Raw genomic sequence first — 17,132 nt, forward strand, 5'->3', positions numbered from 1 at the left:
GCACAGAGGAAATGAGGCCGAACCTGATAGCAATGGAAATAAAAATTTCCAATCAGGCCCTGTACATATGCGTATTTGTACTTGGTCAGAGGTACTAGTGTCCAGTTGACGATGAAACCATGGCATATCTGTGTTGTCACAACAAGTACCACCAGCAGTACATTGACTGGTGTTGCTCCATGCATGGTTGGCTGGGCTGAATGTCCAGGGCCTGTGATCAGGTCCTTGATCAGCGCAATATTAGTGGCTACCAACAAATGATGGAGGTGGTGGACCGGGTTGTGAGCTACAAGGACAGTGAACCGCTGAACCATGATCACCAAAAGCAGCTGCGTATGTCCATAGAAGACGCATTGGAGAACCATGTGTGATAGAGACACCATCCACGTATCAGCTATTCAATGGGACACTACCAGAACCTCCGGCGCCAGCGAACGAATCCAAAGTTAAATCCACAAATACAAAAAAAGAGAGAGAGAGCATGCTACGTTATGTGCAGCTAGAGGTACCGTACTCGCGCGATTGGTGCCCCCGGGACACCAAGTTTTAAACGTCCATCACAGATGGGGCACAATTCAAGAGAGGGCATTATTCAAGAGAGGGCACTGTTCAAGAGAGGGCATTATTCAAGAGAGATAATTAGTTTCTCAATGCTGGTACATTAACGTTATCCCGCACAAAACAAAGAAGACAAAGAAAATCATAGCCTAAAGTTTAATGTTAACTATCACGACTCGACAGAAAGAGCAACCAGAACTGCGATTTCCATCCTGAAACCACCAGTTCAATGACATAGACAAGCCCATCACCAAACGTGGACTTGTGCTTCGTTACAAGTCTGTGGGGGCACTATTCAAGAGGGGCTTTAATCTCGCGAGTCCGGTACTTCAGATATTCCTTATGAAACAAATTCGTATACGGTTACTAGGCAACCTAGCACCTCTTTAATACCGAAATGGCTTGGACATAGTATTTCTAGTTACCCCTGGTATGCCTAGGCAACTTGTATTTTGAATAAAAGATTCATGGCTGCCAGTGATTAAGGGGGCACATCACCCAAAAATTCGCTAAAAAATCGAATTTGTAAATTCATATTGAGTGCTACGTCAGTTGAAAGAGCATGAATAGCTGCAAATTCTCTGAAAACTGTGTCCCTATCTGACCAGCCGTTCAAGAGTTATGGCCGAAAATGTGCCCTTGCAAGGAAAGATTTTTTTGTTGCATGCTGTCATTTGTTGGCAGCACTGTATTTGAATGTGAGCAGACCGTGCGCAACTTGTCGTATTATGGAAACACGCGAAAGTGTGCAGAATTTTGCCCCAAGTCCAAAAAAGTCCAAAAAATCACGTTAAAAAACCACGTATTGGGCTGCACGGCGGCGGGCGAAGCCCGCCGCCGTGCAGCAGGACTTTTGCCAGCACCCTCGTGACGTTGCAGATATGTGGCTTGATTATTGTAGTTGACGTTGATTTAGTGACTTTGGCAAGTTTGAGTCGTGTCAAGAAGTCAGGTAGGATTCAGTACTAGGCAGTAGTGAAACGTGAGTGGCAGTCTTTGCCGGTTTCTGAGGGCATCCTGGATTTGGTTTGCAGCGCTGTGGAAATGGCTTGCTGTGGAGGTCCCAGCACTGGATGTTGTATCAAAGGTACGACCTCGTAGCACGTGCCAAACCTAAAAAAATTCAAAAATTGCCTTGGGTCTGTGGGAGTCCGTGAAAGAACGCCCACTCGTTCCGTTGTGACAGATTCCAGGGCCACGTTGAGGGGCCCTACCCCACCACCCATGGCTGCTTCTGGACTAGTTTTAGGTTTGGGTCCCGCGCACGGACAGAATGGGCACGAAAATGTGAAAAAAATGTAAATGCATTTGTTTGGCTCCTGGGTGGCTCGCACACCGTAGCACTATGCCGGAAATTTGAGTTTTTCCGGCCTGGAAAGCCTGTCAGTGAGACGCAAGAACTTGTAAATCATGTCCTGAGGGCCAGCATAGTGGCAGGAGTGTGTGGTCAAAATTTCACTCAAATCCACTGAGAAACACCAAAGTTACGGTCAATTGAATGCCATATGAAATTTTTGGGTGATGTGCCCCCTTAAGGGGGCACATCACCCAAAAAGTCGCTGAAAAATCGAATTTGTAAATTCATATTGAGTGCTACGTCAGTTGAAAGAGCATGAATAGCTGCAAATTCTCTGAAAACTTTGTCCCTATCTGACCAGCCGTTCAAGAGTTATGGCCGAAAATGTGCCCTTGCAAGGAAAGATTTTTTTGTTGCATGCTGTCATTTGTTGGCAGCACTGTATTTGAATGTGAGCAGACCGTGCGCAACTTGTCGTATTATGGAAACACGCGAAAGTGTGCAGAATTTTGCCCCAAGTCCAAAAAAGTCCAAAAAATCACGTTAAAAAACCACGTATTGGGCTGCACGGCGGCGGGCGAAGCCCGCCGCCGTGCAGCAGGACTTTTGCCAGCACCCTCGTGACGTTGCAGATATGTGGCTTGATTATTGTAGTTGACGTTGATTTAGTGACTTTGGCAAGTTTGAGTCGTGTCAAGAAGTCAGGTAGGATTCAGTACTAGGCAGTAGTGAAACGTGAGTGGCAGTCTTTGCCGGTTTCTGAGGGCATCCTGGATTTGGTTTGCAGCGCTGTGGAAATGGCTTGCTGTGGAGGTCCCAGCACTGGATGTTGTATCAAAGGTACGACCTCGTAGCACGTGCCAAACCTAAAAAAATTCAAAAATTGCCTTGGGTCTGTGGGAGTCCGTGAAAGAACGCCCACTCGTTCCGTTGTGACAGATTCCAGGGCCACGTTGAGGGGCCCTACCCCACCACCCATGGCTGCTTCTGGACTAGTTTTAGGTTTGGGTCCCGCGCACGGACAGAATGGGCACGAAAATGTGAAAAAAATGTAAATGCATTTGTTTGGCTCCTGGGTGGCTCGCACACCGTAGCACTATGCCGGAAATTTGAGTTTTTCCGGCCTGGAAAGCCTGTCAGTGAGACGCAAGAACTTGTAAATCATGTCCTGAGGGCCAGCATAGTGGCAGGAGTGTGTGGTCAAAATTTCACTCAAATCCACTGAGAAACACCAAAGTTACGGTCAATTGAATGCCATATGAAATTTTTGGGTGATGTGCCCCCTTAATGAGCATATTCGACAAGGTATGTAATTACTGGCACCTGTGGCGGAATCAAAATAATGCTGAACTAATAGATAAAGCTGCAGTATTCAAATTGTACTTTTGGAATCGTCCAAGAAGATGACTACTTTTTATGATGAGTCCAGCCTTGATGAAGCGTACTGATCAGTTGAGTCTAGTTGTTGTGATGCCGTCGCGTAAAGCGCAAGTTGCAAGGCACAAATCCATGATGACAGCGAAAGAGGTAGAGCACTTTGGCAAAGGGTTTTCCCGAAATATTGGCTGGTGTATCTCTCCATCAATTACATCATGCATATTCGGCAGTGATTTTGGTTTGGTCAGGCCACCACCGGTGCACCACTCAAACTCGAGCTGTTATTTCATTTCACTTCAAGATTTATTCTTCGACGGTTCGGACTTGGACCGTCAGGAACAGATGCTTCAAGTATAGCGGCAGGAAGCGTTCATGCCTATCATGTGTAGTATAGCCTATCATGTGTAGTATCCTATCATGTGTTCTACAATTGGCTCTTCAAGTATTCTCGGCTAATTTGTCGTGTCATTTTGGGTTGGGAAAGAACATACATATATCCGTCGCCCTCATGATACGGCAGCAGTGCCCAGTTATTTCATTCTTTCACTGCTCCTTCCCATGCGCTGTCGGCCTTTCTCCACGAACTCTCAATCCAATCAGAGAGGATAATAGAATCAACGTATCCCTGTAGTGGCGTACTGTTTAACACCATACAAAACAATGTAATGGTGTTTTAAGCTGTATGCCAGTGGTAGTGAAAGCAGTGTGTACATGTACAGTGATGGCAACTGAAATCCGACCCCTGAGCGGTGCGCTCACATCGCAAAGACCCAAAACGGGATAGTAAAACTACGATTTAGAGCCAGCTAGAATGTGAACGCATCGCCAGGGTGTCGGATTTCAGTTGCCAGCACTGTGCTAAGGTGAGTACAGCATAGGTAATACCACAGAGAACGTCAACACGCTGGGCATTTACGCGATTATCTGAACATACACATCAAGACAACTACTGTATTGCACGTGGCAAAAAATGCAAGTGCGACAAAAAGGAAGAACAGGTCCAGCTTTTCTTGAAGACCGTCTAAGTGCAAAGCAGAGATAACATTAAGTTGACGTGTAAAATTCTATACTTGAAAATTAATTGCGAAAACGTAAAAGGATACTGAATCCTAGCCAATGGTGTGTGGTTGAATATGCAACTCAACATACGTATTAGTTTGAACCTTTTTTTTGTTCCCTATCATATGGTTGGCATTTGGCAAAGATACATGTATTAAACCTCAGCCAATTGAGATGGAAGAGCACTGGATAATTTACTTTACAAAGATAGCGGATTCATCAATGCCAACATTTTCATTCGAATTACCCTCATTTGCACAAATGCGAATTTGCACTGGAGCAGAGGTACTAATGTCGAGTCGACGATGAAACCATGGCATATCTGTGTTGTCACAACATGTACCACCAGCAGTACATTGACTGGTGTTGCTCCATGCATGGTCGGCTGGAGTGAATGTCCAGCGTGTCCAAGCATGGCCATTGTCAGCGCAATAATAGTGGCTACCGACAAATGATGGAGGTGGTGGACCGGGTTCTGGACTGCACGGGCAATGGTAAATCGCGGATCCATGGTAAGAACTAGCTGTGTATGTCCATAGATGACGCATAGGAGAACCATATGTGACAGAGACACCATCCATATACCAGCTGTGCAAAGGGATATAGTCAGTAGATCCGACGTGGAACGCATCCAATGATTGATCCTGTGGCCAACGAGTGAAGAAATCGTTCAAGGACATAATGGTAGTTTTTAAAAGCAATAATGAATCTGCCCGCCACTTTCTTAATGAATCCACATTTCATAAATAAAGAGATTTTCGCAAGCTGGAAACTGTGCACATATACCCCCGTGCACATTGAATTCCCAGCAAAACATTCAAGAGGTTGCGCTCAAACAACTGGATTTCGGGGCTATGCACGAGGCAGCCGTGATACAGGCATGGACACATGTGCCATGACCAACATCAGGACTGGACCCCTGCATAATGAGCATCAGGATTCAGGAGTGTCTGGATGATGGTGCAGTGCAGCTGAAAGTCTCAGCTGTGAAGGGCGCTGGCGGATGTACATGCATGTCGATGACGGTGCTAGCAAGACAATTAGGAAATACGTTCAAACCACATTTCAAGGACGAATAGCAATATACCACACAACTTGTGTAGCTCCAAAGTCCTTTTAGGTTTTTTTGAAGAATATGAATTAAAATTCGACTCCGTTGGTAAACATTTTTAATGTAATAAGTAACTCAGATTTTACTCACCCGATATCCTGTGACAAATCCCATCACTTCACTATACGATTCAATGGGTGATTGAAATGAAGCACCATGACAAGATGGACCGCTTGGCATAGTACACAGGTTGACTTGAAGATTTCCAAAACTCATGTTACCAGGACAACTGCCCTGCTGTGTGGGGTTGATGTAGGCAATTCTTGTCCAACCACCACCATAGTGATCCATATCACAGTAGACCTACAAAACACGAGTATGACACAATGGGTGCAGTAAGGTACCATGGTAGTTCTATGGGTGGTGTGTAGGCATATGCGGATAATGCCGGCAGAAAAATTGGCAGAATTCGGTACTTTTTTTCTGGTAAGTTTCACGCATGTTTCGTATGTGGATAAAGAAATGGAGCAGAATTCGAGGAATTGCCCGCCATAAGGTTTGTATGGTTTTGCCAATTTTACTGCTTTTCGAGCAGAATCTGCCACCTTTTCGAGCAGAATCCGCCAATGCCTAGCACTGGTGTGTGCATCGATAATCCAATATCAACACAAGGTCACATTGGACCTGTGTTTCCACCTTAGTTCGTTATACATGTACGTGACTCCGTATACATGTACAGGTATGGTATTAAATAACCTAACACTGGTTAAAAAGCCTGTATTAGGTAAACCTTGTTTGTCTAAACATGTTGTCAGCATGTAACAAGACGGTACGAGAAGACTAAGACAACTCCCCTATAGTCTGTTTCAAAAAGATTTACAATCAGGTTTGGGTCTTAAAAAGTATGAAGGTAAGGGAAATTTGGACAACAAAGTACATAGAATGGCTTGTTAGGACACGGCAAATTGTTCTGTGAAGGTTTCGGAACACTTGGACCAACCGTTAAGGAGTTAGAATTTCGGCCAGGTTTCCGGCCTTTTCCCATGGTTTACAATTTGCCCAGGAAGCCAGTATCGTTTTTTTTTATCAAAACCCACAATTTATCCTTTCCTTTTTGGCCTTGTGGTTATGAATGCTGTCTGCTGACCATGAAGTTGTGAGTTCAAATCCCAACCTATCCTCAAGTCAAACTTTTTTTTCATTTTTTTGGTGATCAAGCTGGTACAAGACAAAGAAGATGGCTGCACCAAACGACTTGTTGTTGGAGCTCGCGCTTCCTGCCGAACTGACTGACACTCGACTGGCTCACGCCATGTGAACACACCCACAACACTGCAATGGTGTGAGTGACATTATAATGGAAGTCATCGCGCTGTAGCTTTTTGAGATGTATTTTAGTATTTCAAGATCGCCAATTTATTTGAATTTAGCAGTCAACGCCGTCTTCTATCAGCGTTCACAAGCGTCTGCTTTTCTCAAAATGTCGTCGAAGTCACACGGATAGCTTTGCCAAGTCATGGCCTTGGGAATGAGTCCGTGTCGATGTCGTTTTCGTCACACGGTGAGTAAATTGCATCGGAGCTCAAAGAAACTAGTTTGGTCACAAAACGGACCCATGCAGCTCGTCAACATTTACAACACTTTCGTTTCGACATGTCCTCCATTATCGATACGAGGAAGAATTCGTTTGTTGTAAACCAGACGTACATGACTGTGTCAACGTGAGTGAGTTGTCATTTTTCCTGCTTTCGCGCGGAATATTTCTTCGAGTTCACTGTGACTTTTTCCAGGCAGCGCTCGAGTGCTCATACGGTAAGACGCCAAACTCTGCAGGCGATCGCCAGGATTGTAAATCTTTTTGAAACGGACTGTAGAATAGAGAGCGAGTCAGAACCGGGTCTAGCACCCATACGGTTCAGATGGTCACAACCGACCGGGGCTCTACCGACCGTGAATGGTTGTACTAGAAAGGTCACTGTTTCCGAACACGGTGTCCTCCACCTTGTAACATGCTGTCAAAATAACAACATGTACATGTATGTATAGAAATAGTAATCGAAACGATGACCAGTGAAATCATAGTTTTAGATTGCAAGTACAAGAGCAAGAAGTTTACCTCCTTGGTTGATGTCTTCCCTCGCTGGAGCAGAAAAATCTTGTACAGACCTGAAGATGATACGGGGAGAACACATGGACAGCATTGCTGCATGATTGAATGTCTAGCGCCTAACGTCTAACATCTTGATTCTTGAACGAATGGCCTAGAAGCCTATGCTTCTAATTTCATGTGTAGTTCTACTGGTTTTGAAGCCATATTGTAGCCGGATTGAGGTACAAGACGCACTTTGACAAATACTGGCTTGGTACTTAAATCTCTATTCATTTTGTGGTAGTACACCTGCTAAAATTGTTATAAACTACTGCACAATCTGGCCGAAATATTAACACCCTATCCATACACCACTTTGCACTCAAGGATGCACCCCCCCCCCCTCCCACACACACAAGGATGCACGCACCCCCCCCCCCCCACACACAAAAGCTAAATTTAATGGATTGTCCCGCTGAGATGTGGGATCTTACCTGAGGAGGCTGTGAAGTCTGAGAGTTGCTGAATTTCCTTACATGAACTAGCGAGTTGGAAAGAGTTCTTCTTCACCTATCGCAAAGCAGATAATCCAGGTACTAATTCAACGTTTTCACATAAGTCCCCTTTTCGTATCCCAATACAGTTCTGTCGGTTGCCCAAGAACGGCAGTGCCAAAAACCGAACAGGCTAGAGTTTCACCATGAACAGCATGCCAATGTATACACGGTACTCAACTGTGCATAGCACCGGTACATGCAAAATATGAACGTTCTAGGCTACGAGGCTGACCCCAGTTCTGTGAAACCCGACAGTACCGTTCCCTAATATTTGCACGATCTCACGAGAGTTCTGATCAACTGTTGATATTGTTATACAGTATCAACTTAAAGCGGACCAAAACGAATTGGCGAGCACTGAGCACACATGCTGATTTCTTGGACACTGCAAATTTACAACTCGTTTCATTTCAAACAGTTATAATACAATAGTATGATAAGGAGCATGAGAATGCAGCAGCTCGCGGTTATGCCTAACACGTGTAGTGAGAATTTATGCTGTGCATCTGATCATGGTAGCAATACATGTAGATGAATATGGTAGCTGTGTGCGTGTGTGGACAAAAATGGAGAGTGCGTATAATTTTTGAAGAGTGTCAGTTCTACGATATCACGTTTCTGTAAGCAGTTGCAGGTGTTGGAAGCTGTTCATATTCGTACACGTGACCCTGTGCTATGCAAGCAGAAAGAAAATGTTGTAGCACTCACACTCTTCAAAATTTTAATAATAACTGAGCAGATAGCAAAAAAAGGCTTGATTGTCCTTGTTCTGCAACTGAGCAGATAATGTATAATTATGTAGCATGTACCTGTACACATTGAAATCCCCACCCTGCTAATACAGTGTTTACTATTGGTCAGCAATCGCACTCTCTTGCAGTACGATTTATACTTCAATCTCTTAGCAGATGCATAGCAGCGCTAACATGGCTCCATGGTAGGCATTTCCGAAATCGAGAGCCGAAAACAGTGATTGCGAAGAAACTAGCCATCGTTTCTCCAATATTCAATTTTGAATTTTTGCACTGAATTCTCCGAAAATCACAGTTTTTTTGGTGCCTCTACAGCATGCAAATACAGTTTCTGAAACCATTATACTGCAAATAAAAAAAAAGGTGACGGCCACGTTATGCATTTCTGAAATCGGTCACCAGGAAAAGAGAGACACGGAAATCAGTGGCTGTCAAGATATCACCGAAAATGTCGCCGAATTTATAAACCTCGCACTGAATTCGGCGAAAATCGATGTTTCAGTGCCCCTATAGCGTGCATGCAAATGCACTATGTAGAACTATAATGTATACTGCGAGCGGTGGCTTCAATTACTGTTTGGAGCCCAATTTGGCCATTCTCTGAGTTTCTCTCAGCCGATCTTCTCTCAACCGATCTGAGAGAATGTCCAAGTTCAGCCATATCATAAAAAGCTGACTAGGGCGACAAAATTGTGCCAATTCGGGAAATACCTACTCCGTGGAGTGGTATATTAATAACTCCAAGTAGCAGCATATTAAAATACTGTACTTAAAGAGAGTAGATAATCTAATCATGTACAATGTACCTGCATCTGTAGATGTGAATCTCGGTCATCCATTCTTTGATTTAGTTCAGTTTCAAGCTGCCCAAGACGAGAATCCATATTCTGGTTACTTCGACTTTCCGATTGGGAAATACGGCTGTTCATCAGTGCAGTTTGTTGCTGTCGCACAGAGGCAAGGCCATTGTCCATTCTCTGGTTTAGCTGGCGTTGCATCGTTTGCTGTCCTGTTGCTAGATGGGATATCTTAGTTCCTTGTTGTGCGAGTTTGGTCGTGAACATTGCCTCCAGGGTGCGGTCTTTGGCTCTGAGATCGGAAACCACTTGTACTTGCTTAGTACGTGTGTTGTTCAGATCCTCTTGTGTAGCTTGTTGTTGGGAGAGCAGTTGACTGATTTTTGCATCTTGTGTGTCAAGTCTGGTGCTGAGGCGCGCTTCAAGACGACGCAGGAAGGTCGTTATGGTGTTGGCATTTCTCTGAGATGCTCGTGCTGATTTCCTCTCAACGGTGTTGAGCCGATGATTAAACTTGGTCAGTGACGATGTCATGTTTTCGAACTCCTCGATACCAAATCCTGCAGGCAATAAAACGAAGAAAATGCAATTATCGTGCAAGTGTTCATTTTGTGAATGGGTACGTGAGTGCACATACATTGTATGCTAACGCGTGTGTCTGTGGATACCTTTTCATACAATCTTACCCACGCTGTATCCTGGCATCACGTGATTATCCAACACAACCACGCGTGTAAGTTGTCTTTCCGTGCAGACCATGCCACCGAGAAGTATTTACGCAATACATCACAATAGCTGATTTTTGCGTTCACTTTCAATGTTCGTATTGGTATCTGAATATCACTTGACGTGACAATAAGGGTGGCAGTGAGTTTCTTTATCAAGCTACAGCAAGTAGTGGACCCAAATCGCCTGTAAATATTGAATTTTTACATTCGATATTAATCTTTGGATTCCGAAAGAGCCCGTGCAGTCAGAGTCTTACTGTGCTGGCATTGTTGTCCATAGTAGAATGGTGGGCAGTGACATACGTAATGGTGTGATCCAGATCGCTCACAACGTCCTCCGTGCATGCATGGCCTCCGTGTGATGCAGGCTGATACAACTGAAAGGAGCACAGCAAAGGAAAATACAGAGATGCCAAGACATTGGGAGTAGAGGTTCAGAATTGAGACACTGTTGACAGTAGTCCTGGAAGCTCTCATTTTGTGATTATCATCAGGAAGATCTCAACTTTGCATCAACCATTGGAAAGATATCTACAACATTCAGGATTTGGCGCAACCTGCGTAGAAGTTGTTCTCGCCCTTAACGTTCTAAGGCGCCCGTGCTCGTGCGCGTTGAGTAACTGCCATGTTCAGGTGACTTATCAGCAGAGAATCTAGGAGTCCTTCACTCCAAAGACGGGAGATAGACTGATGAATTCTTCATCCCAGCTGCAATTGCAAGCGAATTTCAAATATTCAATTGCAGAGTGGAACACGTCTAGTACATTTCCGCGAGGCTGTAGGAACTCTGGCTGTTAAAGATGATGGCGTCCCAATATTTCTGGATTATTTTCATGGTGCTCGTGGCGGGGAAGGCATGGAGAGAGATCGCCTGGCTGACAATCTCCCAGAGACGGAAATATAAATAGTCGGCTTCCTACATGCCTAAGTGATAGCAGCACAGAGCGGCGTGCACACTACCTTTGTATTTGACGTATACATAGTCTCCGGACAGCTTCTTGTTTTGAACTTATTAGGTCTTCTCAACAAAGGTCCGAGTTCATGGCTGAACTGATCGCATTTTTTGAACCAACGCAAAGCATCGACGTCATACGCCCCAAACCGTAGGGTAAACACAGCAAGCTTTGATGGATAGAAAAAAACGTGTACAGAAGTAGATACTTCGAAGTACAAGTGGATTGATGGCTAGTTTATCCGGTCTGTGGAAGGAATTATGCATGCATTCTTGCATTCGCAACTGAAGTTCATCCAGAGGAAATACTATACGTTGGTAAATATTCTGGCTCGTTCACACTGCGCCTTACCGAGTTCACATTGTCGTCCGGCGTATCCAGGTCTACATTGACACTTGTACTGCTTCAGCTGAGGAGTGTTACCATCAACACTAGCGTACACACATTTACCACCGTGTTGGCATGGTGACGGATGTTCACACTGACCTTCTAAAAACACACCAGCCACAGCAAGGATTAAAGTATTCTAACATTGTGAGAAAGTTTGAATTCAATGTAATCAGTCTGGGAGGTGAACTGCCAGAAAAGCGAAAAATGCCAATCCGGTTAGGACTCAAACCTTGCTTGCTTGTAATGAGCAAGGCTTTTACCATCTGAATGAAGCACTACGGGCTCAGGTAGAGCATGGATGTTCACTTCTCTGACAGATAACGTGGAATTTGAAGTTTCTCCTCAATTCTGCAAAATTGGTCACCTTCTTTCACCTGTGGTACTACGTTCCAGAAACTGCCCATGGTTGGTTCCCGGGGAAGGGAAAGGACCCAAGGGCTAATACTGTGCATGGCACGTGTTGTGAACTGCCTTTGGATTGAAAACCTTTTCAGTACGTTCGCCGTTTTCTACGGGTGGTCCCAAAGCTCAGATGGTTAAAGCATTCTCATGACAACACAACGTCCCATAATCAATTTCTGTTGGGTAGGCAATGCTTTCTTTCCTCTTTTTTTCATGTCTTGCGGTATCCTTTCAATTTGTTCCAAAGATAGAGACCCTTTTCATTTACCTTTGTTAGCATGTTCCTCTTTTCTTCATGTCTTGCGGTATCCTTTCAATTTGTTTAAAAGATTGAGATCCTTTTCATTCACCTTTGTTAGCATGTTCCAGAAGCTTGCCATGGTTGGCCCCCGTGGAGGGAAAAGACCCCACTGGAATTAGTATGGGTGTCACGTGTCACGAGCTGCCTTTGGGATAAAAGCGCCTTATGGGATTGGCATGATCCGATCGCTCACATGGTTAGAGTATTGCTTACGACAAACAAGGCTCAATGGTCGAATCCTGATGTAATGGGCGCGGGTAAGCATCTTTCTCGGTCTTTTCAAGCAGTTCACAACACTATTGTTACTAGTGTTGGGTTCATGTCGTTACATAGACGTATAAGGCGATGAGAAAATAAGGAAATTGTGAAGCATCACTGTCCCCCTGTTTGTGGATGTCAGAGCAGATCATTCTCAATTCGGTACACTCATTCCAGCACAAAGCGTTTTGGAATAGAACCATTTCACGGTTTCTGATACAGGCTTTTCTAGTCATCACTAAAGATGAATTGGATTCTTAATCTGTGTGATTCATTTAAAAATCACAACTCTACTTACTACATGCACAGGGGCACGTACCAGCACATGTAGCAAATCTTGACACTCTCTCATCCCCGCCAAGGATAGCAGACAGTAGCAACTTGCTCGTTGTCGAAAGCGTCCGCTGATCAACGGGTGGCAAGAATTCACCCATCAGTTGTTCGTACCTCCTCGTGGACTGATCATTGTCATTAGGGAACGAATGACGTAACCATGACGTCATGCATGTATCTACAGGAATAAAAAATATCAATGGGGCACAGCATGACCCTAACTATTTTACTCTGGAGTTCGTGTAACTGAGTGCATGTGTGGACACAATGACTGAATAGATAAGAATAAGAGTGTTGGTGCAGAAATAGTTACTGGTAATACCAATACGGATTGTATGTTATTGTACTTTTCTGTCACACACCAGAACAAACAGCATTGCTTCCACTACACTGCATATCAATAGAATAAGCCTCTGGTTAAAAACGCACCGCCGATAGGCAAGCATCTATACCTCATTAAATCTATAACCACTTCCTGCAAAAATATTCGAAATTTTGTTATTGATATTCAATCGAGAAGCAATTTCGAGGCATCTTGCAGCTTCCTTAGTAGAGAGTAGTTGTGTGGCCAGACCCATTCCCACAGCACTGCGTACGACGACGGCAATTGTGCCGAAACGTTGTACGTAAAAGGAATCGGTTCGGTTTGCAGTGCTGTGGGAATGGATGTGTCCACCCAACTACTCTCTGTTATCCAATCGCTTAGAAATCCATGTTATGAGAAAATGGGGGTGGGGATCTGCCTGCGCCAAGTCCCGAAGTCATAATCTCAAATTGATCAAGCCAATTTTCATTATTCGAAAAGCCTAGAGGGCTGGGCTTTTGATTGGAACGCACAGCAGAGACGTCCTTAAAGAATAAGGCTGTGTTCCCAACTGGCGGGTAGATGCGGTACGCTTGCGGTTCATGTGTGCCCAAACGCGCGCTCAAGATTTCACAAAAAACAGCAATGCGAGTCGTATTTAGCGCGCGCGCGCGCGACACCTTCGAGTACAATTTGTTGACCCCGCCAGTCAAAGTGACTGGCATGTACGCTGGTACGCGCCGAAAATTCCAACATGCTGGAAATTCCATTTCGGCGCGTTTCCGTACGCATGGCGCCCCAAAAGCCAACAAAAATACGCACAAACGCGTCGTTGCACGCGTACACGCGACAGTTGCATTTACCAAAATGGAACTGCTGTTGTAACTAGTGACAGAAATTTTGTGTGTTTTAGGAGTATCATGTCCCTGTGTCCAACGCGTATAATGAGTTAAGCTGTGTTCACAACTGCCGCTTGTGAGCGTGAAACCACGCGTTTGTGCGTATTTTGCTGGCTTTTGGGGCGCCGTGCGTACGGAAACGCGCCGAAATGGAAACTCCAACATGTTGGAATTTTCAGCGCGTACCAGCATACATGCCAGTCACTTTGACTGGCGGGGTCAAAAAATAAGTACTCGAAGGTGTCGCACGCGCTAAATACGACTCGGATAGCTGTTTTTTGTGAAAGCTTGATCGCGCGCGCGCGCGTATAGGCACGCATGAACCGCAAGCGTACCGCGTACATGCGCCAGCTGTGAACACAGCTTTAAAGCTGTGTTCACAACTGGCGCGTTTACTATCAGGTTGGTAACCATCAACTGCGGTGAGAAATGTTTCGTCCTGTCCATTATAGAAGAGGCCCAAAAGTGTGCTCCTATTCAAAGATGTAACCCTTGAAATGCGGAGTGTCGACAAACATTATTGTAGCCATGATTAGAATCAGGAGTACATAGCCCTCCAGAGTGTGCAACTCCGGCATGCAGTGGTGTCCAGAGACTGCAGGCGGAACTGCAAGTCAACGACACTAAAGCGTCCCTCCCGCCCCCCCCCCCCCCCCCACAAATCTCATTGTCTAGCTTTGTGATATTTTCGTTTCCTGTAAAAACTTGATATGCACTATAAAGAGTGCAAAGGATTCCACGAGCGTTTTTCGTGGTTAGTCCCTTTGAGCTTTATAGGCAAATCCAGGTACTGCCAATTTAGACATGGACGCAGTGCGTACTATCCCGCATCCTGCTTTGACCAATTAGCCATGCACACCAATACGATCTGCGGGTAGATCAATTATACGTGCTTCACCAGATATACATGTTTTAGGCTATGATCTGACATTCATTCATTCATTTCTCGAGACTGCAGATCATGATACTCTTACCAGAGGTTCCACTTTGAATGGGCGAGCGCGTCGCTCCGTCAGCTCCAACTACTCTCTGCCCTGAACTCAGCGTCACGACAGTGCACAAGAAAACCAGGAGCACCACCAGCTGGTGCCCATTCCATGTCATTCGCCCCATCTCACGTCCAGTTCTCCAGCGATCAAAACCGGGAATAGAGTAGACCGGTAGTTCTAGAAATCTTTCTGCCCTACGTCAACACTCAGATTCTGTTGTGAAACGGGTTCAGCCGAGCGGAACGTAATGAGACTATTCAGATGAGGTGACTGACGTCTGCACTCTCTACTTCTACAATTCTAGTAATAGTCTTCGCGCAACTGTGCGACTGAGCTCGAATGCTTGCGCGCTCCAGTAACGGTGGTGGCCGTATGTGTCTCGGATCCAACATGCACTGTCAAACTGCAATGCCATGGCTGTGGTCCATGAGGTTCCTGACACACTGACACACTGACACACTGACACACTGACACACTGAAACACTGGGTACTACATGTAGTAGAATGATTCTACATGATTGTAGCTGCTTTGCCACGGAGTCGCACACTGAAACACATTTGCAGTGGTGACCTGTCAGTTGGACTCGCATAGGTTTTGCGCTGTGGGCAATCTGGCAATCTCGACATGATCACTATTCATATTCAAATATGGCATGCCTCATTTCCTCACAGACAAGTGCCCTGAATAGGCATTGGCGGATAACGCGCGAACAGGTGGCAGATTCTGCTCGAAAAGGTGGCAGATTCTGCTCGAAAAGGTGGCAGATTCTGCTCTAAAAGCAGTGAAATTGGCAGAACCTTAAAAACCTTCCAACAGCACCTCTCTAACTTTGCTATCGGCTACAACAACCGGAAACATTCCAACCCAACATCCTCGACATCTAGTCCCCCATGGGTGACACGGTCCCTCGTATCTGAAGTGAAGCGCAAGCGTGATCTTTTCAGCATCTACAAGAAATTCCCAACGCCGGTTAACCGGGAGGCTTACCGAGTTCAACGCAACTTCGTCAAGCACCTTTCTCGTACCTCACACCGCTCCTTTCTAAACTCTCTTTCTGCAACACTCTCCTCCCCCGATCGCCCATCACTCCACCAATTCATTCGCAACCAGTGCCGCGGGACCTCCCGCGCGCCAATCCAGTACCTGACGGACTCCCATGGCAACCGCCAGCACGATGTGAAGGCGATTGCAGACACACTGAACAAGCAGTTTGTTTCATCCGGCATTCCGGAAGATCCGAATTGGGTCATTCCATCGCTGTCCCCAGCCCCTGAACTTAGCGCACCACTCACACGCGTCGTTACCACGACTGCTACCGTCTGTAAGCACCTCAAACTCCTGAAGAATTGTAAGTCCCCTGGCGAAGATGGCATACCCAATGAGGTTCTCAAATGGCTTGCGCCATCTCTGTCCTATCCCTTGTGCCTGCTCTTTAACATGTCATATCGTACAGGAGTATTTCCGTCCGTCTGGAAATCTGCTGTTATCGTCCCGATCTATAAGAAAGGCCAACGCTCTCAGGCTGGCAACTACAGACCAATCTCTCTCCTTCCCGCTGTGTCCAAGGTCTGTGAACGTATTTTCTTTGAGTCTCTGTACTGCCACGTCACCCCAGCGCTTTCACCATCTCAATCCGGTTTCTGCCGTGGAGACTCCACAACTTTCCAACTAACACGTCTAGTACAAGACATCTACACCCAGCGGAACCTCAGGCGGCATGTTGGCATCGTGTTCTTTGACCTAGCGAAAGCTTTCGACACCGTCTGGCATCGTGGTCTGCTTGCAAAGCTAGAGTCCGTCTTCTTGGTACACGGTCCAGCCCTGCAATGGCTCTCATCCTATCTTTCCTGCCGCCACCAGACTGTCAGAGTATCTACCTCCCTATCAGACCCATTACTAGTCGTGTCTGGGGTACCCCAGGGGTCCATACTTGGGCCGCTCCTATTTCTACTGTACGTTAATGACTTGCCAGCCCTTGTACCAAATGTAAGTCTTTTTGCTGACGACACTGCTCTGATGTGCTCCGACAGCTCGGCA

The 17,132-nt window shown here is 45.6% G+C and overlaps 1 protein-coding gene across 1 annotated transcript; it reads right to left on the bottom strand.

The window, feature by feature from the left end:
- Nucleotides 1–4,218: 4,218 nt before the first annotated feature.
- Nucleotides 4,219–15,485, bottom strand: LOC135812446 (uncharacterized). The gene is made up of 9 exons (XM_065325814.1): nt 15,080–15,485; nt 12,889–13,080; nt 11,570–11,707; nt 10,523–10,642; nt 9,547–10,097; nt 7,926–8,001; nt 7,459–7,508; nt 5,493–5,705; nt 4,219–4,935 (listed from the first exon to the last, which is right to left on the bottom strand). Exons 1-9 carry the CDS (start codon nt 15,216–15,218, stop codon nt 4,486–4,488), a joined length of 1,929 nt encoding a protein of 642 aa, XP_065181886.1. The 5' UTR covers nt 15,219–15,485; the 3' UTR covers nt 4,219–4,485.
- Between the last annotated feature and the right edge of the window lie 1,647 nt (nt 15,486–17,132).

The sequence above is a fragment of the Sycon ciliatum genome, chromosome 3 (genome assembly GCF_964019385.1).
Source record: "Sycon ciliatum chromosome 3, ocSycCili1.1, whole genome shotgun sequence".
NCBI lineage: Eukaryota > Metazoa > Porifera > Calcarea > Leucosolenida > Sycettidae > Sycon > Sycon ciliatum.